Genomic DNA, 25,849 nt, shown 5'->3' on the forward strand with positions numbered 1-25,849 from the left:
ATACCAAGTGCGAGGGTGATGCGGGAGGGAATTGGGGAAATAAGGGCTTAATCGGGGAAAGCTTTTTGGAGGAGATGGGATTTTAAAAAGGCTTTGAAAGTAGGGAGAGTGGTGTTCCATCATATATGAAGGGGGAGGGAGTTCCAGGCCAGAGGAAGGACATGGGCACAGGGTCAGTGATGAGCTGGCCAAGATGGAGGTACAGTGAGTAAGGTTGGCATGTGAGCAGCGAAGCACACGGTCTGGATTGTAGCAGACATCATTCAGTCGTATTTATTGAACGCTTACTGAGTACAGAGCACTATACTAAGCACTTGGAAGAGTACAGTACAACAAAAAACAGAAATATTCCCTACCCACACCAGCTTACAGTCTAGAGACAAGCCTCCAGTCAGGGAGAAGGCTAATAGCAGTCCTCCCCTTGAGCACTTCCACCACTCCCCTCCTTAACATTTTCCAGTGTCTCGACTCTCAGAGTCAGCAAGTTCTTCCTCCGGCTGCGACTCCGGCTCACTTGTCCCCACTCAGTCGATCGGTGGCATTTATTGAGCGCTTACTGTGTGCCAGAGCGCTGTACCAAGCGCTTGGGGCAGTCCAGTACACTGGAGGTAAAGATGAACAGGCCGGTCAGCCTCCTCTGCGGTATCACCCCCGGCGCTTATTGAGCTCCGATTTGGACAGAGCATCGTACGAGAGGAAGACGGTGCGTGTGACTGCCTTTTCTCCAGGCTAAACAATTCCCGTTATACCTTCCTCCGCGGAACTTCTTTTCCAAGCTTTCATCACCCTTTCCCCGAAGCGGGACCCTCTGACTTGACGGCACCCAACTCTCTAGTCCGCGTGGGAGGGAGGTGCCCTCGGGTACGGGACTGCGTACGTGGGTGGCATCTAGTGGCATCTAGTGGCGTTCTGAGAACAGGATCTCCCTCCGGAGCTTTTGAACATCACCAGGGATTTCCAAACCCTCCCCCAGGAAAGAGGCGTGGCCACGGAGGGCCGGGGAGGGCCCCGAGGGAGGGGTCCGGCTCCTTTGGGCACCTCAACAGGGAGGGCCACCCGGGGCCCGTCCGAAAGGACTGGCCCGGGGACTTGGGATGAGCCGGTTGGGGTCGGTCCGGAGGCCCCCGTCCTCTCGCCGGCTTGTCCCGGCCCCTTTAAGAGCAGGCCTCCGTATACCGCTCCTGGCCTCCCGTCAGCCTCCTTCCTCCAGCCTCGCAGCCCACAGGAGGATTTCTCAGCAGAGGAAAAATGCTCTCCCTCCCCACCCCACCCCACCCCACCCCCCCCGCCCTTCCCCCTTTTAATGCCCAGGGCCCTTCACTTCCATAATTCTTCATTTTCCAGCCTTGAACGTAAGCCAGACACATCTGTCTGGCCATATGCGTGAACCCTGCAGTCTGTGCCGAGGTGGTTGTAAAACAGGGCCGGTGAAGGCCCTTCTGGGAGAATGCACACATGTGTGTACCCTCGGGCCATTGGCTCCCTGCCCAGAACCACTGGGCTTCGTCTCTACAAACCCACTTTAACCTTTTCTTATTTTTCCTCTTAAGGTTTAATTTGGGGGGGGGGCGGGGGGGAGGCGGGAGGGGATCCCAAGGCAAAGGTAGAAATCGTCTCGGGAGCCGGGGTAGAGGCTCCCAGCTAGAGAGGCCCTTATTGTTGGCAGGTACCTGGGTCGCACTAATACAATAAGGTGAAAAGAAAAAAAAAAGGAGCATCGAGAGAATTAAGATCGGAGCGATGGGCCGTAAATTAAACGGCTCTGAACTCCGCGCGGCCTCGGAGGGGTGTTAACCGAGAGGTGTAAGGCGAGTCCCCAGCTCCCAGCGCCTTTTACAGATGCAGCTAAACAGGAACCGCACATGTTCGGAGCGGGAGATGGGAAGACGAGGTTGAAAAAGCCCCTCCGGCCCCTTTAATGGCCGCAGAGGCAGGAAGGGAGCCAGGACCACAGCCGGGCCCCCTCAGCTCTGCCCAGACCCCCCGGCCTAAGCTCATCCGGGGCCGGGGCCGGGGTTTGAAGTCGGGGGTGGGAGGGGAGCGGGGGGCTCCGGGCCCCGGGGGAGGCGGGGCCCGGGCCCTCTCCCTTAACACGCTCCTCCCTCCTTCCGGAGCCTCACGGGGCCCGGCGAACGGGGCCGGCCGGAGGTCAGAGAGGGTGTGGGCAGCTCACGGGGTCCGTGCAGCTGGAGCCGAGGTGCAGACAGGCTCAGACGCGGAGGCCCAGCCAACCCCCGGAGCGCCGGGTCGGATCCTCTGGCCCGTCCCGCCTGAGGAGAGCCTGGGGCCGGCGGTGGCTGCCGGGTTCCCATGCAGCCTCGCCGGGGCCGGCTGCTCTGAGCGCATCCTTCCTCTGGAACCCGGGGCCGCTCCGCCGGCCCGGCCCCCTCCCCCGGGGGTCCCCGCCGTGCGTAGGCTCGCAAGCGCCGTCCAGGGAGAGAAGCGGAGGGGCAGGGGAAGCCCGGGAGGCCGGGTGTGTTCCATTTCAGCTGGAGCTCCCTGGGTCAGACCTGCCGCTGGAAATCCCGCCTCCCCACCGGCCCCAGGGCGGAGCCTCTTGGCACCTCGCCCCGGCTCCGGTGCGGCCCTGAGCCCCCCGCTGCCGCCTCCTCCTCCTCCTAGCCTCCGGGAGGCTCCTCTGTGATTTGTGCCGCTGCCGCAGGGAGCGGTCGGGTTTCCTGAGCAGTGGCAAACATCCCACCTGAAACATAACAGGCTCTTCCTCCGGCCACAGCTATTGTTTCGCTCGGCATTACAGCAGCGGCCCCGCTCCGCGGCCAGCGATGACATGTGCTCTGAAAATAGCTCCGCTCCCCTGTCCCCTTCCCGCCCGCCCGCCCGCCTCCCTCCTGGAGATGCAGCCGCTCCTTTGTGGCGGCCTCGGAGCCGGACTCTAAATATAGCCGCCTCCCATTGACGCTTCCCCCCGGGGGAAACAATGGGGCGGGCGCGTGCGCGGCGCCCCACACCTGTACGGGAGCGGGCCGGTGCCTGGTGGCGGCGGCGGAAGGCGGAAGGCGGACACCCGGCCCCGGCTCCCGGCCGGCGGGGCCCTGATGCTCTCCCAGGCCGGGGGCACGTTCGCGCCGGGCCAGGAAAGCACGTCTGAGGATGAGGGCAGCCGCCCTCCAGACTGAGCGATTCTCCAGCCTCCCCGGCGACCGGAGCCCCTCGCCTCGGGGGCCCCCGCCGCCCGCCCCGAGGAGGGGGATCCTCCGGGGAAGTCCCCGGGTTCTGCTCCCTCCACGGTGGGTCCGGCCTGGGAGGTTCTCGGGTCCCCCAGCGCCCGTGCCGTCCGCCGCCTTCGCCTTAAGGCTCGAGGCCTGAGGAGCGTAGATGGACACCCTGGGAAGCCCCTGCTCGGCCACTGCCCACCGCCGCCCTGGGGCTCACAGCTCGTCGACCCACAGAGCCAGAGGTGCTCGATACCTTGTAGTCACCCCCGGCGGCGCAGCTCAGGGTACATTTGCAAGGAACCGCTCTCCTTCCTCCTGCTCTTCCTCCTCCTCCTCCAGCAGAGGGGCAGTGTCCCTGCCCCATCCCTTCCTACGGTAAAGCCTTGACGGGAAGCGGGGAGTCGGTGGCGGGAACCCCCAGAGTCATGTAACACTCTGTTTCTCATCCCGGGTGTAGCTCCATCTGGAACCAACCTGGACCCCGTTCTTCCCAAGGCTGTTTGCCAGTTGAGAGCCCCAGGTAGGGGGTGGTTTAGGAACTCTCCGGGTTCGGGTGTTTCTGACTTGGTGCCCGGGTCTCTGCTGTAGCTTGGGATGAAGCCCAGAGACAGTCACCTCCCTGCCTGCCTCTGCCACATCCCCCACTTCCGGTGCCTGCCGAGAGGCTACAGATGGGCATCTCCATCCGGGCTGCGGCCCCGACCCCCTCCCTCCCCGAGAGCTCCCAGTCCTCCGTGCCCCTCCCCCGGGCCCTCCGTCGCCCTGCGGTCGTAGTCCTCGGGGCCGGGGGAACGGCATGGCCCACTCAGCCCGAACCCCCGCCGGACTTAAATCCGGTCATCTCTGACCCGCTCAGAGTTCCAGTGTGGGCAGATGGGAGTGGCGGAAGCGAGGTCTGAATGCCCCAAGGCGGCTCGGAGCCTGGGAGCAGAATCAGGCGGGAGGACTTCTTCTCCAACCCCCTCTATCTGTGTCCCGTTTCCTCCCCTGATGCCCAGAGCCCTGGGCCGAGTGGGGCCTTCCGGCTCTGTTGAGGCACCCGGTCCCTGGGAAAGATAGAGAGTGAACCTGGTTCTCATCAGTTGCCCGGGCCACCGGGTCCAGGGAGGGCGGGGGTGGGAAAGGGTGGCCGTGGCACTCTCCTTTTGGGTCAGCATCCTGGCTCCCTTTGGTACTTGGCTCGGGGCCAGGGAGAATCTGTCTGCATCCCGGCCCGCCCCCCTCCCCCAGCCAGAGGCTTCAGCAGCCTTTTACTCACACAAACAAAAATAAATCTCGCCAGCGGCCTCTGAACTCTGCAGCCGTGCGCTTCCCCTGCTCCCCGAGCGCCCCGTGGCTGTGAGCGGGGACTTGGCACGGTCCCCGCCGACCTCACTCTTTCACTCCCTGCGCATCCTGTGTCCTGCTCTCACCGTGCGGCCCGGGGAGCGGAATGGGACGTGACGGCCGGCACAGGCGCCGCGCAGGAATCTGGCACGCCTGCCAGGAATCTGACGGGTAAAATCTGGAAAAGTTGGGAGGGCAAACGCCGCGCACCCTAAACGCGCGCGCGCGCGCGCAGCACCGGGAAGACGGACACGGGCAGGGGGACGCCCACGAACTCCCAGCCCCCCGCAGCCGAGCCTTGCCGCCGCCGGGCCACGAACCAGGTTGATCTCCCCCTCCCCGACCCCGGCCGGCACTCGGGGGGCAGCGGGGGCGATGCCCTTTAACCCTTCTGAGGCCAAGGGAGGGCATGCGGGGGACAGGAAACAGTTGTGCGCTGACTCACCAAGCAGAGCCTGGCTAGGGGAAGTTGCCTGCGGGTGGCATTGTGACCGGGCAGAGGGGATGCAGACCTTGCCTGGCTTGAAGTCTCCTGGGGGGAAATGGGGCGGAGGGGAGGGGGCCTGCATCGACTCTGCCCTCTCACCTCTTGGGCCTCCTAACCTCCCACTGGGCCCAGGCCAAAGCCTAGATAAAGCCCTGCGGCTGAGCCTCGCTCCTCCTCCTTCCTCTCCTTCCCACCACAGGGTAAACAGCCTCTTCCCTTTTCCCCTCACGCTCAGCGGAATGCCAGGCACCTTCACCCCATCCCTGTGGGTCACCTGGTCCCAAGTAGGCCGGGTGATGGTCTGAGCCGCTCTCCGCGGTCCTCTAAGGAGCGAGTCTAGGTCCACCGGTCCCGGTGTACTCCCACCGGGCGGGGAAACCGAGGCGCAGAGCAAGAATCCTAGCAGAGTCACATATCCTGGGAATGATCCCGGGCTGACTCTCGTCGTAGATCTCGCCTTGTGCCCGGGAAGGAAGTGAGCGGATGTAAGTAGAATTTGGAGGAGAGGTTAAAGGGAGAGGCACTGGACCTGTTTTTCTTGATTTATTTATGTATGTAATTAATAATAATAATAATAATTGTGGTATTTGTTGAGCTCTTACAGCGTGCCAGGCACTGTACTAGGCGCTGTACGAGGCAAATCGGGTTAGACAACTATCCCTATCTCAGTTGTGGCTCACAGTCTCAATCCCCATTTTACAGATGAGGTAACCGAGGCCCGGAGAAGCGAAGTGACTTTCCCAAGATCACAAAGCAGACAGTTGGCTGAGCCGGGATTAGAACCCATGACCTTCTGACCCCCCAGGCCCGGGCTCTGCCCACTGTGCCTTGCTGCTTCCGCGTATCCGTTCGGTGCTTACTCCATGCTAAGCACTGTCCTGGAGTCATCTGGACAGTCCCCTTCCCAGATGGGACTCCCGGTCTAAGGGGGAAGGCAAACAGATCAGGAATCGGAGGCCCGGAGCAGTTAGACGACTTGCCCAGGGTCACCCGGCAAACGGATGGTGGAGCCGGGATTAGGACCCAGATCTCCCACTTCCCCCGAGCTCTTTCCTCTTAGTCCAGGCTGCTTCTCTAGTGGGTTAGAAAAACGGTTCAAGATGGGAAGAGGGGTTCCCAGCAGGCGAGACCCGAGTGAAACCGCCAAAGTCGAGAGGGGATAGGCTGAGGCTGTGTCTGGGTGGAGCCGTGGTGGCCAGAAATAGTTCTCAGAGCTCCGGGGGTGCAGGTGCCCGGGCCCCGGGCTGGCTCTTGACACCGTTCCGTTCCCACGGTGAATTCAGGTCACTTGGAAAGAGTGACTCCGGTGATTGGCAGCCTTGGCGGGGCAACAAGACAAACCCCAAATCCCCAGACAGAGTGGTGTCAAGCGGTGGGACTTTCCCCCAGGTTGGCGCAGTTGGAGGGAGGCGGAAGGGGTTTGCTAAGGCTGCCATGAGCCCAAGCCTCCAGCCTCTTGAGTTCCATCATTGATCTCTGCAGTTACTTGTGGCATCACCTTAGTCAGAAGGAGAGGTCTTGGGCGGGTCACGGGGAGGCCGCCCTCTTCTTCTGAAGGCCCGGCCTTTCGGTTTTACTGTCCCCGCTGCCGGAACCAGAAGAGCACCTTTCGGTAGGCACCCCGGCTTCCCACAGCACCTGCCCGCACGGCTGTCCACCACACATCCTCCGTTTCTCGGGGAAGGCGCTCCCCGGGGACGGGTCCCCAGAGGATGCGGCCGGTGGGGCCCCGGCCGGGGCTTTCTCTCTCGGGGTCCCCGTGGGGATGCTGGGGACTTCTGCTCTGGCTTAGGGCCACCTCTACGGGCCCAGAGGCCGGGCGGCCCCGTCGCTTTTCCCTGCCGGCTTCCCGCCGCCCCCGGGAGGGGCAGGGCCCCACCCCGCTTCCCTGTTCTCAGCCGGGAGACGTGGGGCACCCGGAGCTAATCCAGTGGGGCCGTGGAGGCTTCGAATCCCTATCCCGCTCCCTCGGCCCGGGGCCCGGTCCACCCTCCCGGACCTCCCCGGCCCGGCCTCGTGTCGTGCCTCTTCTATCCTCTGGTTCCGGCGGGGGCTCCCTTCCCCTCCGGAGCCGGTTGCCGGGTGCGGGGCGGGCCGCTGACCCAGCGAGAGTCAGGGCCTTATCCTCGCTCCCTGGCCGGCTGGCTCACTCCCCCGCCTGCCCGGTGTCTTGCAGGCCGTGCTGGAGGACCAGAGTCAGATGAGGCAGATGGAGCTGGAGATCAGACCCCTGTTCCTCGTCCCAGACACCAACGGCTTCATCGACCACCTGGCAAGCCTGGCGCTGCTGCTGGAGTGCAGGAAGTACATCCTGGTGGTGCCCCTCATCGGTGAGTCGGGCGGGACTGGTCGGGGACGGCGGCAGCGGGGCCCCCAGGCGCGCGCGAACACACACGCTCCCCCGCCCACCGCCCTCCCCGCGCCCGCGGCTTCACCCTCACGCGCACACCCACGCCTCGTGCCCCGTGGGCCGGGAAGGCCGAACCAGGCGGCGGGTGTAAGATGAGATTTGCCGAGAATTTGGGGAAAGAGCGGGGCAAGGGAAATTGTTTAACAATCAAAGCAGGGCAGATTATTGCGGCTGATCCCGCGGCTTAAGGCGCCCGAGCAAATGGACTCCTGTGTCCCGGCAACTGTAGGCTCCCTGAGCCCGGCCCTTATTTTTATCCTTATAAAGCTCGCAGTAAAACAGCAAAGCTGGTTCCCGTTATTGGTAAACACTGAAACCCTGGCAGATAACGGCGGTGCTGCTGGGTGGTCTGGCAGGGCGGCTGGGAGGATTTTGAAGTGGTTAGATGCCTTTGGTCTGATCGTCTTGTTGCTTTTCCCGATCGCCCTGTGGGTTCGAGGTAGCATTCCTTTGGCCAGTATCGCCCCAGGGCCGGGTCGGCCGGCCCTCCGGGAGCTAGCCTTCGGCTCGGGCGCCCCCGCCCCACTTCCCGCCTCCCCGCCGGGCAGTCGCTTCCATCTGGTCGGGAGTGCGACCCCGAGGCCCGTGAAGGTTCGGGGACGAAGGTGTCAGACCTCCGCCCCAGCCTATCCGGTTCCCAGCGGCCCGGGCCGCTCTGGGAAAGAACCCCAGCCTGCCTACCGCAGATCCGGCGGGCGAGGGCGGCTCAGAACGAGGCCCCCGGCGATGATAATCATGGTGTTCGCCAAGAGCTTACTAGGTGCCGGGCCCTGTACTAAGAGCTGGGAGAGAGGCAGTTTTTGCAGGATGGACACGGTCCCTGGCTCTCCCGGGGTTCACGGTCAAAAGCAGGAGGAAGAGCAGGTATTTTTCATCCCCGTCTTCTGGGTGAGATAACTGAGGGCCAGAGAATCGAAGTGATTTTGCCCATGGTGACAGAAGAGAGCACACTCATCCCAGCCAGTCAGACTCTGGGAAACTTGAGGCTTCTGTAGGAGGCTCCTCCAGTTCGAGGTCCAGACGAAGTAGTCGAGGAGTCCCTTCCCCCGACAGAAGGGGCTTGCGGGCAGGCCGGCCCGGGCATCCGGGCCAAGGGGCTCCTCGGCCGGGCCTTCCCGGTTCGGAGCTTCTCGGTGCCGGGGGTGGGGAGATGAAAACAAAAGGCAGGAAGCATCCGCCCCTGCAGAGTTTACGGAGCCCTGGGGGGTTGTGGGAAACCCGTTAACACCACCTGAGAATGTTGGCACCCCCGCGGCCCTAACCCTTCCCCGCTCTCCCCTCCCCGCGCCAGGCCCGCCCCGGCAGACCCACAGAAACCTGTTGACCCGGGACTTGCGACGGGGTTTTCCCTCCCGCATCACAGAAGCGCCTGCCCCCAGGGCACGGCAAGCCCAGGCAGACAGAGGGGCCTCCGGGCAGGTCGAGGTCAGGCTCCTTTCCACCCCTCCCTCCCTCAATCAGGACCCTGGGGTGGGGCAGCCCTGTTCAGCCCAAGAGCACTAACCAAGTGGGGGGTTTGGTCAGGACAGGGCTGGGCAGGCAGGAAGGCAGGCAAGGAATCAAGCTGCTGGCACATCCACTCGGGATTTTGGCTGGAGCCTCGGGCTCTTCTGCCCCTTAGTGAGGCAGGCGGGCAGCGAGAGACAGACAGATGTCTGGTACAGCTGGATTCCCGGCCTGGACTCCGGCGGCATCCGCCGGACTTCTCCTCGGCAGTGGGGCTCCCCCGCCCCGGTGCACTGAGGGACACCAGCGCTTCACACCTCCAAGGGCTCCTATTCCCCGCTGAGCCCCCTTCCTTTTCTCTAAGGCAATAAGGGGTTAAGCCTGCAGCCTTCCATCGGGCTTGTTTCTCTTGCTCTTTAACCTGCTCCATGCTCCTCGAGCCTGACCCCAGCATTGAGAAGCCCTGCCTGGTGCAGAAGCACAAACAAGCCTCTCCTTTGAAGCCTGTTTAGTTTGGAAGCAGGAAAGCGGATTTTGGGATGGAATACCAGCTTTTCCTGTTTGATGTTCCGTTTGCTGCCCTGCTCCCCCTCCTTCTGAATCCCAGTCTTGCATTGTGTGGAAATTGCAGCTTCAGGTTGCTGGAACAGCAGCGCTGAGTGCATGTGTGCATGCGTGTGAGTGTGTGTGTCTCTCTCTCTCTCTCCCCCCCGCCCCCGTATGCCCATACTCACAAAGATCACACACAGACACTCACACGCCCACCGAGGACACTCACGGGGCTATCCCTCTGAATATCCAGACAGTGAGTGCCAGCCTTACCGCGGAACAGCCTGCTCATGCCGACTCCCCGGCCCGTGAATCACAGCCCCGAGGAGAGGCCTCAGACCCCAAACCCTCTCCCGGAGCCCCCAAGGAGTGCATATTTCCCACTTGATCTCAGGCTTTTGGCTGGAATCTTGGAAAGAATCTTCACCAGAAATGGAGCCATGTCTGAGACACACTAGGCAGGCACTCTCTCTCTCTCTCTCTCTCTCCCTCTCTCCCCCCACCCCCGGCCCTCACATACGCGCACACACACACACACACACACACGGGCGCTTGTTGTGGTAGGTGTTATGCCAGAGTGAGCTGGACTTAGCCAAAGCTGGGACCCCTCCCCTAAGGGCCGGTTGTGACCTAACAGAGCAGGGCTGACCGGGCTGCCTGGGATACTGCCTGGTTGTGTCCCAGAACATTGACCGGATCTTGGCCGAGGGCAGAGCGCCCCTCCCCTGGCCCAGGGGGAGGTCTTCCCTTCCTCCCCAAAGCTCCTGATCTTTTGGGAACGCTTTTCAGCTCTGGTGCTTATCCAAAGAGGAGAAAGGAAGCCTGTTTGTCCTCCCCCACCTTTAGACACTACTCCCAGAGAAGGGTCTGAAATCCCCCGGGTGAGGAGGAGGGACTGGGGAGGGGCTGAGGTAGGAGGAACCAGTTCCAGCGGCATTGCCCAGGCAGGAGCCAGATGGTCAGCATAAAGGAGAGATAACGATGCCCTGTGGACTTGGGCAGGGGCGCGCCTCAACGGTCAGGAACCATCCTGGGCCTGCAGCCTAGCTCTCCTGAACTGACCGCCGTCCAGTGAGAGGTCCAGACACGGTTCTCTTGACCTCCCTCTCCCTCCCCGCCATTGCTCCTCCTGGGAATCTCGGCAAGGGCTGGGCTCTATAACTTATAGCGGGTTGTAAGGCTGGGAGAGGTGGGAACCCTATGCAAGGGGAGTACAGAGCGGCGGGAAAAGAGCCAAAACCGTGAGCCGACCGGGCCCGGGGGAGGCCTTGCTCAGCCTCGGACCTGAGAAGGGGCCCAGGTGTGAGGCCAGGTGCTGCGTGGGCCCGTGGGGCGATGGCTGTCCCTGGTGTCTCTTTAGCTTTCGCTCTTTGTCCCGCAGTGATCAACGAGCTGGACGGCCTAGCCAAGGGGCAGGAGACCGATCACCGAGCCGGGGGCTACGCCCGTGTGGTGCAGGAGAAGGCCCGGAAGTCCATCGAGTTTCTGGAGCGGCGCTTCGAGAGCCGCGACTCTTGCCTCCGGGCCCTGACCAGCCGCGGCAACGAACTGGAGTCCATCGCCTTCCGCAGCGAGGACATCACTGGCCAGCAGGTGTGAGCGGGGAGGGCGGGGTGGGGCCGGGGCCGGGCGGGAGTGCCATTCAGGGGACAGACCGGGGCCCTGCCGGATCAGCCCGGGGAGAAGAGGGGGGAGTCGCGGCCCCCGGGAGGAGGGCAGCCAGTCCAGAAGTGGAAGGGGACCCCACCTTCTCCGCTTCACGAGAGAGGACGCGAGGGCCTGCTTTCACCTCGGGCTGGATGTGGCTGGGGAGCAGAATCAGATGGGAGGAAGAGAACACCCTCTTGACTAGATCGTGGCCGTCATCTCCCACCCTCCCCCTAGAGGGAAGGGCCCCTCCATGAGTCAGTTACCGAGGCGCTGCGCACCCCCTCGTCCCACGGGGCGGCACCCCTCCCAGCAGGGCACAGGGCCCCGGGCGACCCCTTCCCCCAATCCAGCTAACATTGTTCTTCTACAGGGAAACAACGACGACCTGATCCTCTCCTGCTGCCTGCACTACTGCAAAGATAAAGCCAAAGACTTCATGCCCACCAACAAAGGTACCGAAGCCTTTTGATCGCTCGACGCTAACCCCTGGCTATTCCCCCGCCCTGAACCCTTCTCCGGGTTGGCTACTGCTGCCCCCGGCAGGTCTCGGGGTGAGAGCGAGAGAAAATCAAAGGGGAAAGCTTTGCAAAACTGCCTTTTCCCTGATTAATTTCCCCAGCACGAGGGAGAGCCCTAGAAAACCTGGCGGGGGACAGACGGAGGTCTGGCAACCTTCCAAAATTCAACAGGGTCCATCTAGACAAATTCAGGCTTTTGTAAAGTTTACTTCTGTCGGGGCAGGTGGCGGCTGGGGTCGTAAGAGTCCCGTCCCCTGATAAGTCCATGATCGCAGGTCAGTCTGGAAACGGGAGCCTCCGAGAATACCCAGCCTAGACCCGAGCCTCCCTGGAGTTCCCTGCTCCCCCTGGGCTCCTCTTGGGCTCCCCCAGGACTCCCCCAAGCCCCAGCCAGAGGGCCTGGGCCAGACACAGAGCAAACGTCGAGAAATAGGAATGCTGTAGCCCTTGTCCATCCAGGGCCTCCCTGGGACAGCTCACCCTCCATCTCCCTCGCTTGGAAATTCAGTTCTCCCTGATGGCAAGATTTTCTCTATTTAATGCAAGTTTTCCTTCCCGATCCCAACCATTCCACCTGGGGGTTGCTCCCACAGGCCACACTGTCAACCGTTGCTGGGGTTTCTCGGTTCGGATTCACGCATTCTTCCCTACTCTGTATCCCTCAGCTCCCTCGGGCTCCCCTCTAAAGGCTCTCGACTGGGTCAGATGGTCGGGGCGGCCCTCAGCCCGTTGCCCTTTTTTACGGCGCGAGCACTGAGTGCTCAGCTCTGCCCTAAGTCCTGCAGAGAACTTCACCAAGTTCTGCCCCGCCACAGAGCGCTGGCCTCTCATGTTGCCAACTACCCTGCCCGTTGAGGGCACCCGCCCCTTACTGTCACCCCAGACACGTATTCCCATCAGTGCTTCTGGACTTGCGCCAATCCATGGGATCTCTAGGTTTTCAGGTGATTTCCCTCTTTCTAAGCCGAATCTCATCTTGTTGTCTTCTGCCCACAGAGGTCCCTCTGGGCCATTTTTCTTCCGTAGTGGGAATTTCCAGTCACCCCCCAAGTTGAGAATCACAATCCAAATTCACCAGTGCTCTAATAACTCCAGAGTCTTGTTCCCACCGACTTGTTGGTAGGGTCTGTTTGTCCACCTTCCACCTCTCCGCTTCCGGGGGCCTCACTTTTTATTTCACCATATTTCAGTGTTGATTTATAGGGGACGGGAGTGTCCAGTGTCATCCCAGCGCTTAGTACAGTGCCTGGCACATAATAGGCCCTTAGCAAATACCGCAGTTATTAATCTTGCGCCCATTCTAGAGGCCTGCTCCTCCCTCCAACCTCTCTGTCCTGACCGGATTTCTCCATTCCCTGGCTCCCTAGATTCCCTTAGGGCTGTGGCCTGGGATCCCATTTCTTCCTCAGCCAAATCCGAGCTACCCACTGTCACGACGCCCACATCGGCCCGTTATCTTCCCATCCTCTGGCTTCCCTCACTCTCCGTAGACACCTTCTCCTTTCCGAGTGTTAACTTCTCCAGCCAAAGCTGGAGTTTCTCTGAAGTGATCGGTGGAGTGTCCAGAGACGGGGAGGCCCCCAAAATTCAAAAGCAGTAATTGTGGTGTTCGTTAAGTGCTTACTATCTGCCAAGCGCTGCACACAGTCAGGGCAGGTACGAGATAATCAGCCCCCACGTGGGGCTTACAGTACAGGTAGGAGAGAGAACAGGTACTTCCTGCCATATCTTTATGAGACCCTTAGGAGAGTCAGCGGGGGAGACGGTGGCATCTCCTTTCCGGGAGGTCTCCTGTGAAGGAGGCCTGTGCCAGCTGTCTGGGTTGGGGGCCTGGGCATTCCGCCCGCAGTCCGGGGAGCGGGCCGGTCCCGGCCAAACAATCCATCAGCCCACCGCAGGTTTCCAGCCGGTATCGTCTTCCCCGGCCCCGCTCCACCCTGAACAGCGCCCCAGCGGGGGCTAACCCGGCAGCCCTGCATTTTGAGTAAACTACAGACCTGCACTCTGGTTTTTCTTTTAGAGTCCATCTAATTTCCTTCAGGCCTGGTGGGCCCCATCGGCCTGTGGCTTCCGCACGGGTTTTTGTGCAGGGCGGCCACTCGCTCTTTCGACTAAAACCCTTTTACCATCTGTCGCTTCCGGTGAGCACCCGAGAGCCGTTCCTGGCTGGGTTTTGGTTCTTCCTCTTCCCACTCCCTTGATCCCTCCAGGGGTCCCCACTCAATGCTATCTATTGAGCACTTAGCGTGTGCAGAGCGCTGTACTGAGAGCTTGGGAAAGTACGAAATAGCGGACTCGGCAGGATACGGCCCCTGTCATTGCCACAGTCACGAGGCATGGCTGTTCTTGCCAGGAGGCTGGCCCTCGAGTTCCTCCCGGACCTGTCTGTTTTTATTAATAATAATAATAATAATTATAGCGGTAATTGTTTGTTAAGCACTTACTATATGCCGAGCTTCATATTAAGTGCTGGGGTAGGTACATTATAATCAAATCAGCGTGGCCTAGTGGATAGAGCACAGGCCTGGGAGTCAGAAGAAGCTGGGTTCTAATCCCGCCTCCGCCACTTGTCTGCCGTGTGACCTGGACAAGCCACTTCACTTCTCTGTGCCTCGGTTTCCTCATCTGTAAAATGGGGATTAAGACTGTGAGTCCCGTATGGGGACATGGACTGTGTCCAACCTGACTAACTTGTATCTACCCCAGCGCTTAGTACATAGTCAGCACTTAACAACCATTTAAAAGAGAAGAAAATCACAATCCCTGTCCCAGGTGGGACTCACAATTCAAGTTCAAGAAGTGGGTACCTTTTCCCAGCCTGTGACTTCTGCCCAAGGAATAAGGACATTCCCCAACAATTTGCCTGACCCCTTGCTTTTGTGCGCCAACCCAGAGCTCAGGCTAGCCCCCCGGGATAGCAGGAAGTCCCCGCAGGCCAGCCCAGGCTGGTTCCCATCTGACTCCTGTCAGCCGGCCAGCTCCTTTAGTCCCTCCCCACCCGCCAGGAGCTGCTCCTTCCTTGCTCAGGGGAGTTAGGAGCGGCGAGTTGCTGCCCACCCGCAGCGTTCACGCCAGCACTTCCCAGGAAGTGTTTCAGAGCCCGTCCGACCCAACGCAGGCATTTCAGGCCGTGACCTTCCGTCTCCCAGACCGTAGCCCCTGCTGAACACCTGTTTTATTCAGAGTGATAGGAAAGCATCTGGGGAGGCCAGAGCTCTGCCCATCTGCCCCCGGGGAGGCTGCCCAGCGAGGAGGTCCGTGGCAGGTTGCCCACAGGTCATGGGGTAGAATCCTGGGGCTGGGAGGTCAGGCCTGACTTGACCCTCCAACCCAAATGACCCCTTTGGTGCCAGTGGGCTCCCGTGTGTGTGTGTGTGTCTGTCTCTCCCCCGTCCACCACCTCGCTCTTTATGATATTTCTTATGCACTTACTATGCGCCAGACACTGTGCTAAGTACCGGCGTAGGTACAAGGTAATCAGGTTGGACACAGTCCCTGTCCCACATGAGGCTCCCAGTCTTAAAGATGAGGTAACTGAGGCCCAGAGAGGTGAAGTGGCTTTCCCTAGGTCACCCAGCGGTCACGTGGCAGAGCCGGGATCAGAACGCAGGTCCTTCTGCGTCGCAGGCCCCGGCTGTATCCACTGGGCCACGTTGCTCCGCGCGCACCCCTGACGGGCTTGCCACCCAAGGCGACCACGACCGCAACCCCACTGGCACCGCAAGGCCATCCCAAATGGGATTACATCAGCGGCCGCGGGAGTAATCAAACCCCATTTGTCGGTAGGAATTCTTAGCAGATTAACTTGTCAGATTCACCGAGAAACCGTCACCAAATGTTTACGTGTAAACGATGTTGAATTTTAAAATCATGTGGATTATGGCGGATGGGGCCTGACAAGATGACAGCCTCTGGTTTCTAACAAAGTGCAGTTACCAGTGTCAAAACAGAGGATGTTTATTGTTAAAAATGGCTCAAACTCTCCGCAGGAACCCCTCCGCACCCCCTTGCCAACAACTCTGGACCTGGCCAGCCATCCCAGGCCCCAAGGCGCTCCCCGCCTGGGTCCCAAGGTCGGTCTGTCTGTCTGTCCGTCTGGGCAGGCTTACTTATTCTGGCCCTGCCGCAGCCCAGCCGCAAAGCCACCCCGGGCCAGGCGGCCAGGAAACCCACTCACCCGAGGCCCAGGTCTGAGCGGCGGAGAGGCAGGGCCCCAGACTCTGGCCAGGAAGGCCTGCGAGGCCTACGTCCCTGAGGCTCCCCGAGAGCATCACTCTTCGGCAGCCCCATCGGTGCCTTGCAGAGCTAAGAAGATTTCAGCATCCACACCCTCTCACCACTGCCTCATCCCCCTCTGATCACACTTGTACAGCTCCTTGCTGTCTCTCACACGTGGCCCCCTGCTCATCACACCCCACTCAACCACTCACACACGCTCTTTCCCTCCCAAACCCCAGTACCTCCACCCCCGTCATACCCACGGGGCACATCCTCCACCCCCCCCTTTCCCGGAGAGGGGAAACTGCCCTTGCCTGTCCCCCACTTTGCCTCCGAGTTGGCTGGGCAGAAGCTACGGAGTTCAGACCTGAGCGTGGGCAACGCACCTTTTTCCCCGACAGGCAAAGAGGAGGTGCGCCCTGCAGGTCATTTCCTGTGTCTGCCTGCCCGACCTCCGGCAGGAAGCACCTTGACCTAGAGCTGGTTGGGGTGTTCTCAGATCTTTGCAGGATCAGAACCCCAGTTACCTCCCCTCGGCTGACACCATCTCCCCCCTTCACCCCTCCGGGCCAGTTGAGGGCTTTCTGTCCGGAGGGCCCCGGAGCCCCATCGTTCTCCTCCCCTTCCCTCGCCCGACTTCCTGACCCCGGATTAGCGGGGCCTTTTCTCTCCCGCGGCTCTTGCCGGCATGAGCCAGAAGGGTACGGGGTGGGGAAGAGGGCCCCCCGAGTCCCTGATGAATAGACTATCAGTGAATCAACCTATATACATAGATATTATTTTAATGGTACTGGTTAAGCGCCAGAAGGGAGAGGAAGGCAGCCGAGTGCCTAAGGAACAGGAGACGAGGTAACAGGGTGCGCGGGCCAGTGGCCCAGAAGCAAAGCGAGCATCCAAACCGCTGAAGGTGCGGGGGGGGCTCAGAGCCCCCCCATCCCCCCCCCACCCCAACAGGAAGGCGGGCAAGCGAAGCGGACGGGACCGAGCCCCGTTTGGGCCGTCACGCCCCGCTCTCACCCTTGTCCCGGCCCCCCGACGCGTGAGCCGAGCTGGACCGGAGATGGCCTTCCGGGCACAGTAGCCCCAGAGGCTCTGGGGAGTTAGGTCCGGCGACGCAGAAGGCCGCCCCTCAGGCGCGATTCGGTCGTGAACCTGTCGAGGGTAGGGACGGTGTCTCTTCCTTTAATTGGACTCTCCCAAGTGCCTAGTACAGTGCTCTGCCAGTGGGCCCTCGGTAAATGCCCTCGAATGGACAGACGACTTGAATGAATGAGCGAATGAATGAACACGCACATGCCGGCAGACCGCGCCCTCCGGGAGTGACACCCAGCCCCTTTCCAGCTGGGCAGTGCTCCAGCCCCCATGTCCTGCCCACCGTGCCCACAACTTCCCTATCTCGCAGCAAGGGAGAGGAGGTCGGAGGTGGTGGGGGAAGACCGAGAGAGCAGTTCGAACCCGGCCAGCGGTCCTGGGGAGCATGAGCCCCCTCAGCCAGCCGGCCACAAATCCCCCTCCCAGAAGAGAACCCAAGAAACCACCCCGACGCCCGCCCAAACCTGGCACCGACTCACCCTCCCGCACCCCCCCAGGCCGGCCCGCCTGCCTCCCTCCCCGTCCTCTCCCCCCGGGCCGCCCTTGCCCACCGCCGCCCTCCCGCGCTCACCCGCCTCGTTCCTGTCCTTCCAGACGAACCAATCCGGCTGCTGCGGGAGGTGGTGCTGCTGACGGACGACCGGAACCTGCGGGTGAAGGCCCTGACCCGCAACGTGCCGGTGCGGGACATCCCAGCCTTCCTCAAGTGGGCGCAGGTGGGGTGAGGTAGCCGCCCCCCCTTCCCCCGGGGAGCCACCCCCGCTGGAACCGTCCGCGTCAGGCCGCTGGGCACAGAGTGTGCGGCGTGGGAGGGGCCCGCGCCCCCTCGCCACCAACCCCTCCCAGAAAATAAACCATCCCGTTCAACCCGCCGCCACGGCCGTGCTGTGGGGGAGCCTCTCTGCCCCAGCCAGAGCCATCCCGCGGGGGCGGGCCCGGAGCCGGGCCTCTCCTCCGGCGGCAGGGATCGTCTAGGAGGGAGGTTTGCTGGTCGCGCAGAGCCGGGGCCCCGGCCCCGCTCTCGGCCTCCCTCCCTCCCCCGCCCCGAGTCCGCCCGTGCCAGGCAGGGGAGAAAGCTTCCCCCCTCTAGGGCCTTGGGGCTGCCCTCGGGGAGGTGCCGTGTGTTGGGGCTCGAGTAGGATGCAGGTGAAATTGGAAACGGGTGGTACACCGTCTGACCCGGGGCTAGGTTATGCCCCTCGCTGTGCTGCGGAGAGATGCCCGAGGCCTCTCCGTCTCCCCTGAGCTTCGTTCCCTGCCCCCTTTCCTTCCTCCTCCCCTCCCGCCCCCCCGCCCCCGGTCGCGGACACCTTGTCCTGCCCACGGCCTTGGTCCCGCTAAGCTTTTTCTGCCTCCCCACCGGGCTGGGTCAGGCCCGCTTTCCGCTGCTTGCTTCCTCCCTCCCGAGGGACCGCTGGGTTGGGCAGCGGATAAGGGTACGGGGGGGGGGGGGGGGTGGAGGGGAAGGGAAGTTATCCACCGGGAAGCCCAAGGAAAAGGTTGTTTAGCCCTGTCAAGCGTCTGCCATATGACTACCACCGTCCTGTTCCTAGTCCTCCTAGTCCTCCTCCTCCTCCTCCTCCTCCTCCTCCTCCTCACCACCCCACTCCTCTCCTCCCACCTCCCCTCTGCTCTTTCCTTCCGTCACCCCCGTTCCCCCCTTGTTCCCACCCTTGTTCCCACTTTTGTCACTTCCACATCCTCCCCTCCCCTCACTTCTCTTTCCTCTCGCTCCCTTCTTTCATCCCTCAGCCCTTTCTCCCTTTCTCCAGCTTCACTGCCCATCCTCTCTTCCCTTTCTCTCCCTCTCTCTCTCCCCCTTCCCCGCCAGCCCTTTTTGTCATCTTTCCCTTTCCCCTCCCTTCTCTTCCCAGACCTCCCAGCCTCCCTCCCTCCGGATCAGAGGGACAGAGAAGCAGCCTACTCCCAGAGGCCCTGAGCTTTCTGGAGAAATTGGCTGTAGCTGTGCAGACCCCTCAGGGTAGGGGTGGATGTAGAGGCCCGCGATCGGGTTTTCCCCGATTCTCTAAGACTGCCCCCGACCCCCGTGAAAGTCCTGCCCGTGGAGCCCCACCGGTCATCGGCTTCTTCGCCGCCAGCTGCAGGAAAGAGGAGCGGCCGGCGTCCTGGGCCCGAGCCGCAGCCGGGGCCTGCCTCCTCCGGGCCCGGCTTCCTCTCGTAAACTCCGCTCCGTCTTCCAGGAGGTCCCCTCGCCCCAGCCGGAAGGCGGAGGGGCCGGGGGCGGCCTAGGGGCCGCCGGGACCGGAGGAGGAGAGAGAGTGAGGGAGGGATGGCGACGGCCTTCTGTGACCTTACGAGAATGCCACCCCCTCCTCCCCGGCCTCCGACCCTGCCCGGATGAGGGGCGGCTGCTTCCGCGGAACTCAGGGAGGGGTCCGGGCGGCCCAAAGCCGAGGACACGAGGCCGGCCGGGGCAGCGGGTTGACCGGGGTGGGCCGGGGGGAGGGCCGCGGGGCCCTCCCCCACCCGCAGGCCAGCAGGACCCTAGCAGTCCGCAGGGGAAGGAGAGACCGCGCAGGGGCAGAGCGAACCGGAGCGAGGACCGAACGGGACCGAACCGCGGGGACGTGCCGGGGCCCCGCTCCCGCCCGAGAAACCGGACCCGGGGGGGGGGGGGGGTCCGAGGGCGTTTCGGTTTGCTCCCTAAGGACCCCCGCGTCCGCGAGCCACCCCCCCTTCCCCAGATCGTACCATCTCGCCCCTCTCTGGGGGCCGGACTCGGGATGCCCCGCCCAGCCGGGTCTGCCACGATGGTCATTTCGTTGTCGTTCTCTCAATAAATTTTTAGTTCCGAACCCTCCCGGAGTCCCGCTCCTCTGTTTCTGACAGCGCCCGGTGGGCCGGGGGCGGCGAAGGGGGGATTCCCCGCCGAGCCCATCGCCGGCTCGGGGTCGGGCAGAGCCCCGGGGCGAGGAGGGTCCGCCCGACCCGGGTTCGGGGGCCCCCGGGCACGTGGACCCCATCTCCCGCCCACCCCGTGCCCGCCCCGAGCCGAGGGCGCAGAGAGTGTCCGAGGCCGGACCCGTCCTTGGTTACTGCTTTATTGCTGTTTGGTTCGAGTATAGAAAATGGATAGGGCTCGTGTGGAGCCTGTGTACACAGTAAGAAATATACAAACCCGAGACAAGGGTGGGGAGGGAGGGGGGAGGGAGAGAGATACGGCGCCCCCGGCCCGGCCCGGGCCCGGCCCCGAGGACCGCCCGGGTGCATGTAATAAATAGCGGCCCGGGCGTCCGGGGCCGGCTGGACCCCGGCGGGGAGGAAGGAGGTCCAGGAGGAGGAGGAGAAGAAGGGAGTGGGGCGGGAGGGCCGGGGGGGGGGGGGGGCTTCTCCCCTCGCCTCCGCGACCCCCGGGGCTCCGCTTGCCCGCGGGACGGGGGCCGGTGCCACTTGTGCAAAATGAGGAACTTCACATTATCGGTCCCCGGGCGGGCCGCGGGAGCCGGGACCCCGGGACCGGCCTGGCCCGGCCGCTCCGGCCCCGGGGCGATTCACAGTGAGGACGGGAGCGGGGGGTCGGGGTCAGGGCGTCCCGGAGACCCCCCCCCCCCCCCAGGGCGGCGGGGGCCGAGGGCCGGGCGGAGAGGCCACAGGAAAGGAAGCGGCGCGATGGAGACCGCGGGGCGGAGCCGGGCGCGGGGGGGGATCGCGGAGGGGGGGGAGGCGGGGGGGGGGGGTCTCCTTTGGTCGAAGCTGTTCTTATCAAAAATAGAAATTTCCCTGCCGCCGTCCCGCTCTCCCCCGCTCCCCGGGCTAAGGCACGAAGCGGCCCCCTTAGCGGGGGGCCTGGTCGGATCCCGGAGGCCCGGAGGCAGGGTGGGGGGGCGGCCTCCGGGGCGGGCGGGGGGGGGGGGGGGGTGGGTCTTCGGCGGCGGCGGTTGTCCCTGCCGGGGCTCGGGCCCTCCTTCCTTCCCCCCGGGAGGAGGAGGAGGAAGGGGAGAGGGGAGGGTGCAGTGCATTCCCCGGCTCCCCTAGGTGGGGGAGAAGCGGTCAATGGTCCTGCCGTCGGGGCCCCCGGCCAGGTGGGCGGTCTGGCCGAGGACGTCGGCCGCCTTGTCGGGGCCGAGGCCCAGCTGCTCGGCCGTGAACTTGGCCAGCGGGTAGAGGCTCTCGAGGGCCGCTTTGGGGTCGTGGAGGAAGTGCGTGGTCTGGGCCAGCAGCTCGGCCGCCGCCGCCGCCTTGTCCTGCTGCTTGAGGCCCAGCTGCTCGGCCGTCAGGCGGGCCACGGCGTAGACGCCGTCCGGGAAGTCCAGCTTGGCCTTGCCGTCGGGCCCGCCCAGGGCGGCCAGCCCCGGCCCGCCGGGCCCCACCCCGGCCCCGACCCCGACCCCGGCCCCGACCCCGACCCCGGCCACGGCGTGCATCTTCATGTGGCTGATGAGGTTGCGCTGCTGGGCGAACTTGCCGCCGCAGACCTGGCACTCGTAGGGCTTCTCGCCCGAGTGGATGCGCATGTGCTCGGTGAGGCGGTACTGGCGGGTGAAGCGCATCCCGCAGGCGTCGCAGGCGAAGGGCTTGAGGCCCAGGTGGCTGCGCATGTGGCGGGTCATGGTGCCGCGCTGCGTGAACTTCTTGCCGCAGATGGTGCAGGGGTAGGGCCGCGTCAGCCAGTGGGTCTTCTCGTGCTGCCGCAGCGTGGCCGGGTCCTTGTAGCTCTTGTCGCACGAGGCGCAGCGGTAGGGCCGCAGCAGCTCGCCCAGCCCCGGGGGGCCCCCCGCCTTGTCGCCCCCGCCGGCGACCCCGAAGGGCGGCCCCGGCCCGGCCCCGCCGCCCCCCGCCGGCTCGGCCGCCTCGCCGCCGCGCCCGTACAGCGCCGCCTCCTCCTCCTCCACGTGGGCCTCCACGTGCGCGTTCAGCTGCTCCGAGCTGGGGAAGCCCTTGCCGCAGGGGATGCACACGTACAGGTTGTCGCCGAAGCTCTCGGGCTCGCCGTAGGCCAGGTGGGCGCAGTGGTAGCGGTCCAGGTGGCCCCCGGCCGGGCTGGGCCCGTCGCTGCTGCCCGTCTCCTCGCTGCTGCTCTTGTAGTCGTCGGCGTCGCCGGGCCCGTCCAGGCCCCCGGGGAAGCGCGGCGGCGGCGGCGGCGGGGGCGGGGGCGGGGGCGGGGGCTGCGGGGGGGGGGGCGGGGGCGGCGGCGGGGGCCCCCCGGGGGAGCCGGGGCCCGCCTCCACGCCGTCCCCGGGGGACCCGCCGCCGCCGCCGCCGCGGTCCCCCGGGGACCCGCCGCCGCCCCGCTCCCGGCCCAGCTCCCGGCCCAGCTCCCGGCCCAGCTCGTCCCCGTAGCTGCCCAGCCCCGGCTCGTGCTTCATCCAGCGGTAGAGCAGCGCCGAGCCGTCGGGGCGGCCGGGAGGGTCGGGGCTGCCGCCCCCGCCCCCGCCCCCGCCCCCGCGGAAGGGATCCGCCGGCGGCCCGCCGGGCTCCTCCAGCTTCTGGAAGGGCAAGGGCGGCAGGCCCGGCGGCAAGCCCGGCGGCGGCTCCTTGTAGGCCCCGGGCCCCGGGGGGCTGTCGTGGCGCGGCGGCGGCTCCCGCTCCCGCTCCCGCTCCCGGTCCCGCTCCCCCGGGTGCAGGCGGTCGGGGCCCGGCGGGCTCTTCTTGGACAGGTCCAGGCCGCAGAGCGGGGAGCAGCGGCGGTCGGGCGCGCAGAGCGCCGGGGGCGGCGGGGCCGGGCCCGGGCCCGAGGCGTACAGCTCGGCGCAGTGCGTGTTGAGCGGCGGGTCGCCGGGCGCCGGCGGCAGGTCGGGGTCGGCCGGTCCGGGCGGCGGGGGCCCCGCGGGCGGCCCTCCCGGGTAGCAGGCCTGGATGACGGGCGTGGCGGCGCGCAGGCCCCGGCCCGGACGCCCGTAGGCCGCGAAGCCCCCGCCGGCGCCCGCGCCGCCGCCCCGCAGGTGACAGTACTTGCCGTGCCGCTTCAGCCGCTTCTTGCACAGCGACACCAGGTCCGGGATCTGCAGGTAGCTGGCGGCGGCCAGCACGGCGCCCAGCCCCGGCTCGGCGCCCGGGGCCGCCCCCGCCGCCCCGTCCGCGCCGTCGGCCAGGCGGCCCGTGTAGATGAAGTCCAGCACCAGGCGGAACACGGCGGGGCTGACCATGTCATGGTCCAGGTTGAGCAGGTTGTCGTGCACCACCAGGGACTTGAGGTAGGCGCTGCTGGCGGCCAGCACGTTCTTGTGGGCCCGGAAGAGCGCGTTCTGCACCACGATGATCACGTCGCAGAGGAAGCCCTTGGTCCGCTGGCTGTTGAGCTGCAGGAGCAGCTGCCTCGAGTGGCCCGGCGCCTCCATCGCGTCCAGCATCGTCTGCCCAGCGCTCCCACCTGCGAGACGCAAACACGCACGATAGACGCCGACGCCGGCCTCGGCCGCGGGGGCCCGGGGGAGGCGGGGAACCCCCCCCCCACCCCACCCCACCCCCCGGCCTCGGCCCCTCCCTCCCTCCTTCCCCTCCTTCTTCCTCCCCCCGCCTTCGCGGGGAGTCCCCGATTGGGGAGGGGGGGGGGAGACGGGACACCCTCGGCCTCCCGGGGTGCTCGGTGCGGGACGGGGGAAACCCCCGTCTCGCCCCGCGCCGGGCCCGGGCCTGCGAGGGGGAGCCGGACCGGCCCTCCGACCCGACCGGGCCTGCGAGGGGGAGCCGGGCCGGTCCTCCGACCCGACCGGGCCTGCGAGGGGGAGCCGGGCCGGTCCTCCGACCCGACCGGGCCTGCGAGGGGGAGCCGGGCCGGTCCTCCGACCCGACCGGGCCTGCGAGGGGGAGCCGGGCCGGTCCTCCGACCCGACCGGGCCTGCGAGGGGGAGCCGGGCCGGCCCTCCGACCCGATCGGGCCTGCGAGGGGGAGCCGGGCCGGCCCTCCGACCCGACCGGGAGGCCCGCGGCCCGAATCCGACGAGGGGGATCCGCCTTTCCCGAGCGAAATCTTGCGACGGGGAAAAAGCGGGCCGCCTGGGGAGCGGTTACCCGAAATGGGGAAACGATCCTCTGCGGGAAAAATAGCATCCAAGTCGGGGGTCGGGGCCGGGGAGGGATCCGATTGGTGAAAGAGGGTCCGTTCCAGGAAAACAGGCAAAAAAACAAACCCCCACGAAATCATCCAATTCGCCGGGGCCGGGGGAGAGAGAGAGATCCGACTTGCCGCCAAGGGTCGGCTCCGGGAGAACTCGGAGTCCGGTTCGGGAGAGGGCGAGGAGCGGCGGGCCGGGGGGAGCCGCGGCCGGCGGGGCGGGGCGGGGCGGGCCGGAGGCGGCGGCGGTGACCCCGCGGGCCCGGCCGGGGCCGGGGCCGGGGCCGGAGCCGAGCGGCTGCGGCGCGGGGCAGAGCGCGAAGGCTGGCTCTTGGGGCGGGGAGGGCGTTATATGGGGGCAGGAGGCCGGGGCAGGAAGCAGGTGGGGGGTGGGGGGAGCCACGCGGCTCCCGGGGGAGGGAGGGGGGCAGCGGGCCGGGCACGGCGGGGACCCGGCGGGCCCGACCCCCGGCGCGGCCCGCCCGGCATCGCCGCCTCAACGGGCTCTCCGGGCCCCGCGGCCCGCCCCAGCCCCGGCGGGCTCCCCGGCCGGACTCGCTCCTAAAAACTCGGGGAAAACTTCCTCAACTCCCGAGAGGAGGAGGAGGAGAGGGAGCGGAGGGGCAGCCGGGCCCGGGCTCCGGCGGCGGCCCCTCGGCCTCCGTCTGCCCCATCCGAAGCCCGGCGAGGGACGGGAGGGACGGCGCTGCCCCTCGCCAAGCGGGACATCTGCCCCGGGACCGGCCGCCGCCGCCGGCCCGCCGGCCCGCCATCCCCGCCGCGGATTCCCCCCGGATCCCTCGGATCCCCCGGCCCGTTACCTGCGGCCCCAGCTCTGCCCGGACTCCCTTCCCCGGGGCGGCGGCGGCGGCGGCGGCGGCTGCTCTCTTCCCAGCCCCTCCCGCCCGCCCCGCTGCCAGGCGCCGCTCTGTGCCAGGTCAGTTCCCACTGCCAGCTCCGCCCGGCGCTGCCCCCTTTCCTCCTCCTCCTTCCTCCTCCTCCTCCTCCTCCTCCTCCCCCCACCCGTCCCGTCCCGCCCCCCTCCCCCCCAGCTCATGTGCGGGCCGAGCCCGGGCCCCGTTCCGTTGACCCCCCGGTGAACCCGGGCGGCGGGCCGGCCGGCCGACGGACAGCCCCGAGCCGCGGGGCCCCGGTGGCCTCCCCGGGGCGGGGATGCGGCCTCGCCGCCGAGCCGGGAAGGCGGCGCCCGAGGCCCGAGCCGGGGTGGCCCGACCCGGACGGCGGCCCGGCCCCGGCACCCACCTGGGGGGCATGTCGGAATCCGCGGGCCCGGCTGCCGGCGGGTCCAGGTGGAGAGGGGCCCGCGCTGCGCCCGCCGGTGGGATGGATGGGGCGGGGGGCCGGGGGGGGGGGCCGGGGGGGCCGCTGGGTCCGTCCGCCCCGCGTCCCGGCCGCGTCTCAGCCCCGCCGCCCGCTCCGCACACTCTTATCTGGCGGCGGCGGCGGCGGCGGCGGCGACCTGGACCCGGGCCCGGACCCCCAGCCTGCGCGGGGGGCGCCACCTGGCGGCCGCCGTCGCGCCCTGCAGCCGGGGAGAACCGGCCCGGGACCGGCCCGGGACCGGCCCGGGGGCGGGAGGGAGGAACGGCTCGGGCCGGGCCGGGCCGGGTCGGGTCGGGGGTCACCGGGCCCGCACCACCCCTGCGCCCCGGCACACGCAGGGCACTGAGCAGCGAGGCTCCGTGGACAGAATAACGTTGGCATTTGTTAAGCGCTTCCTATGTGCAGACCACTCTTCTAAGCGCCGGGGTCGATACCAGGTCATCGGGTCGCCCCGCCCCCCCCCCCCCCCCCCGTGAGGCTCCCAGGCTTCATCCCCATTTGACAGATGAGGCAACTGAGGCCCAGAGAGGTGACTTGGCCACAGCCGCGCAGCTGCCGAGTGGCAGAGCCGGGATGCGAACCCGGGAGCTCTGACCGCCGAGCCCGGGCTCTTTCCAC

General features: G+C 65.7%; 2 protein-coding genes across 4 annotated transcripts in view; one reads left to right on the forward strand and one right to left on the reverse strand.

Annotated features, from left to right (window-relative positions):
* The window catches only part of SMG6 (SMG6 nonsense mediated mRNA decay factor), a 173,624-nt gene extending 155,879 nt beyond the window's left edge, over positions 1 to 17,745 (forward strand). Inside the window, exons 16-19 of the mRNA XM_029082026.2 lie at positions 7,166 to 7,319; positions 10,776 to 10,987; positions 11,415 to 11,496; positions 17,467 to 17,745. Of these exons, the coding sequence (XP_028937859.1) occupies positions 7,166 to 7,319; positions 10,776 to 10,987; positions 11,415 to 11,496; positions 17,467 to 17,597 (579 nt within the window). The 3' untranslated portion in view covers positions 17,598 to 17,745. The remainder of the gene's footprint in view (positions 1 to 7,165; positions 7,320 to 10,775; positions 10,988 to 11,414; positions 11,497 to 17,466) is intronic.
* A 2,802-nt stretch (positions 17,746 to 20,547) lies between these two features.
* On the reverse strand, positions 20,548 to 25,216 carry HIC1 (HIC ZBTB transcriptional repressor 1). 3 transcript variants are annotated; one of them, XM_029081681.2, is made up of 2 exons: positions 25,151 to 25,216; positions 20,548 to 23,203 (listed from the first exon to the last, which is right to left on the reverse strand). In XM_029081681.2, exon 2 carries the CDS (start codon positions 23,181 to 23,183, stop codon positions 20,865 to 20,867), a length of 2,319 nt encoding a protein of 772 aa, XP_028937514.1. In that variant the 5' UTR covers positions 23,184 to 23,203; positions 25,151 to 25,216; the 3' UTR covers positions 20,548 to 20,864. The 3 variants fall into 3 exon arrangements, with proteins under 3 accessions (XP_028937514.1, XP_028937513.1, XP_028937512.1); XM_029081680.2 differs by lacking the exon at positions 25,151 to 25,216 and adding an exon at positions 24,709 to 24,784; XM_029081679.2 differs by lacking the exon at positions 25,151 to 25,216 and adding an exon at positions 23,845 to 24,082.
* Between the last annotated feature and the right edge of the window lie 633 nt (positions 25,217 to 25,849).

This window comes from Ornithorhynchus anatinus, chromosome 17 (genome assembly GCF_004115215.2).
Source record: "Ornithorhynchus anatinus isolate Pmale09 chromosome 17, mOrnAna1.pri.v4, whole genome shotgun sequence".
NCBI classification, from domain to species: Eukaryota; Metazoa; Chordata; class Mammalia; order Monotremata; family Ornithorhynchidae; genus Ornithorhynchus; species Ornithorhynchus anatinus.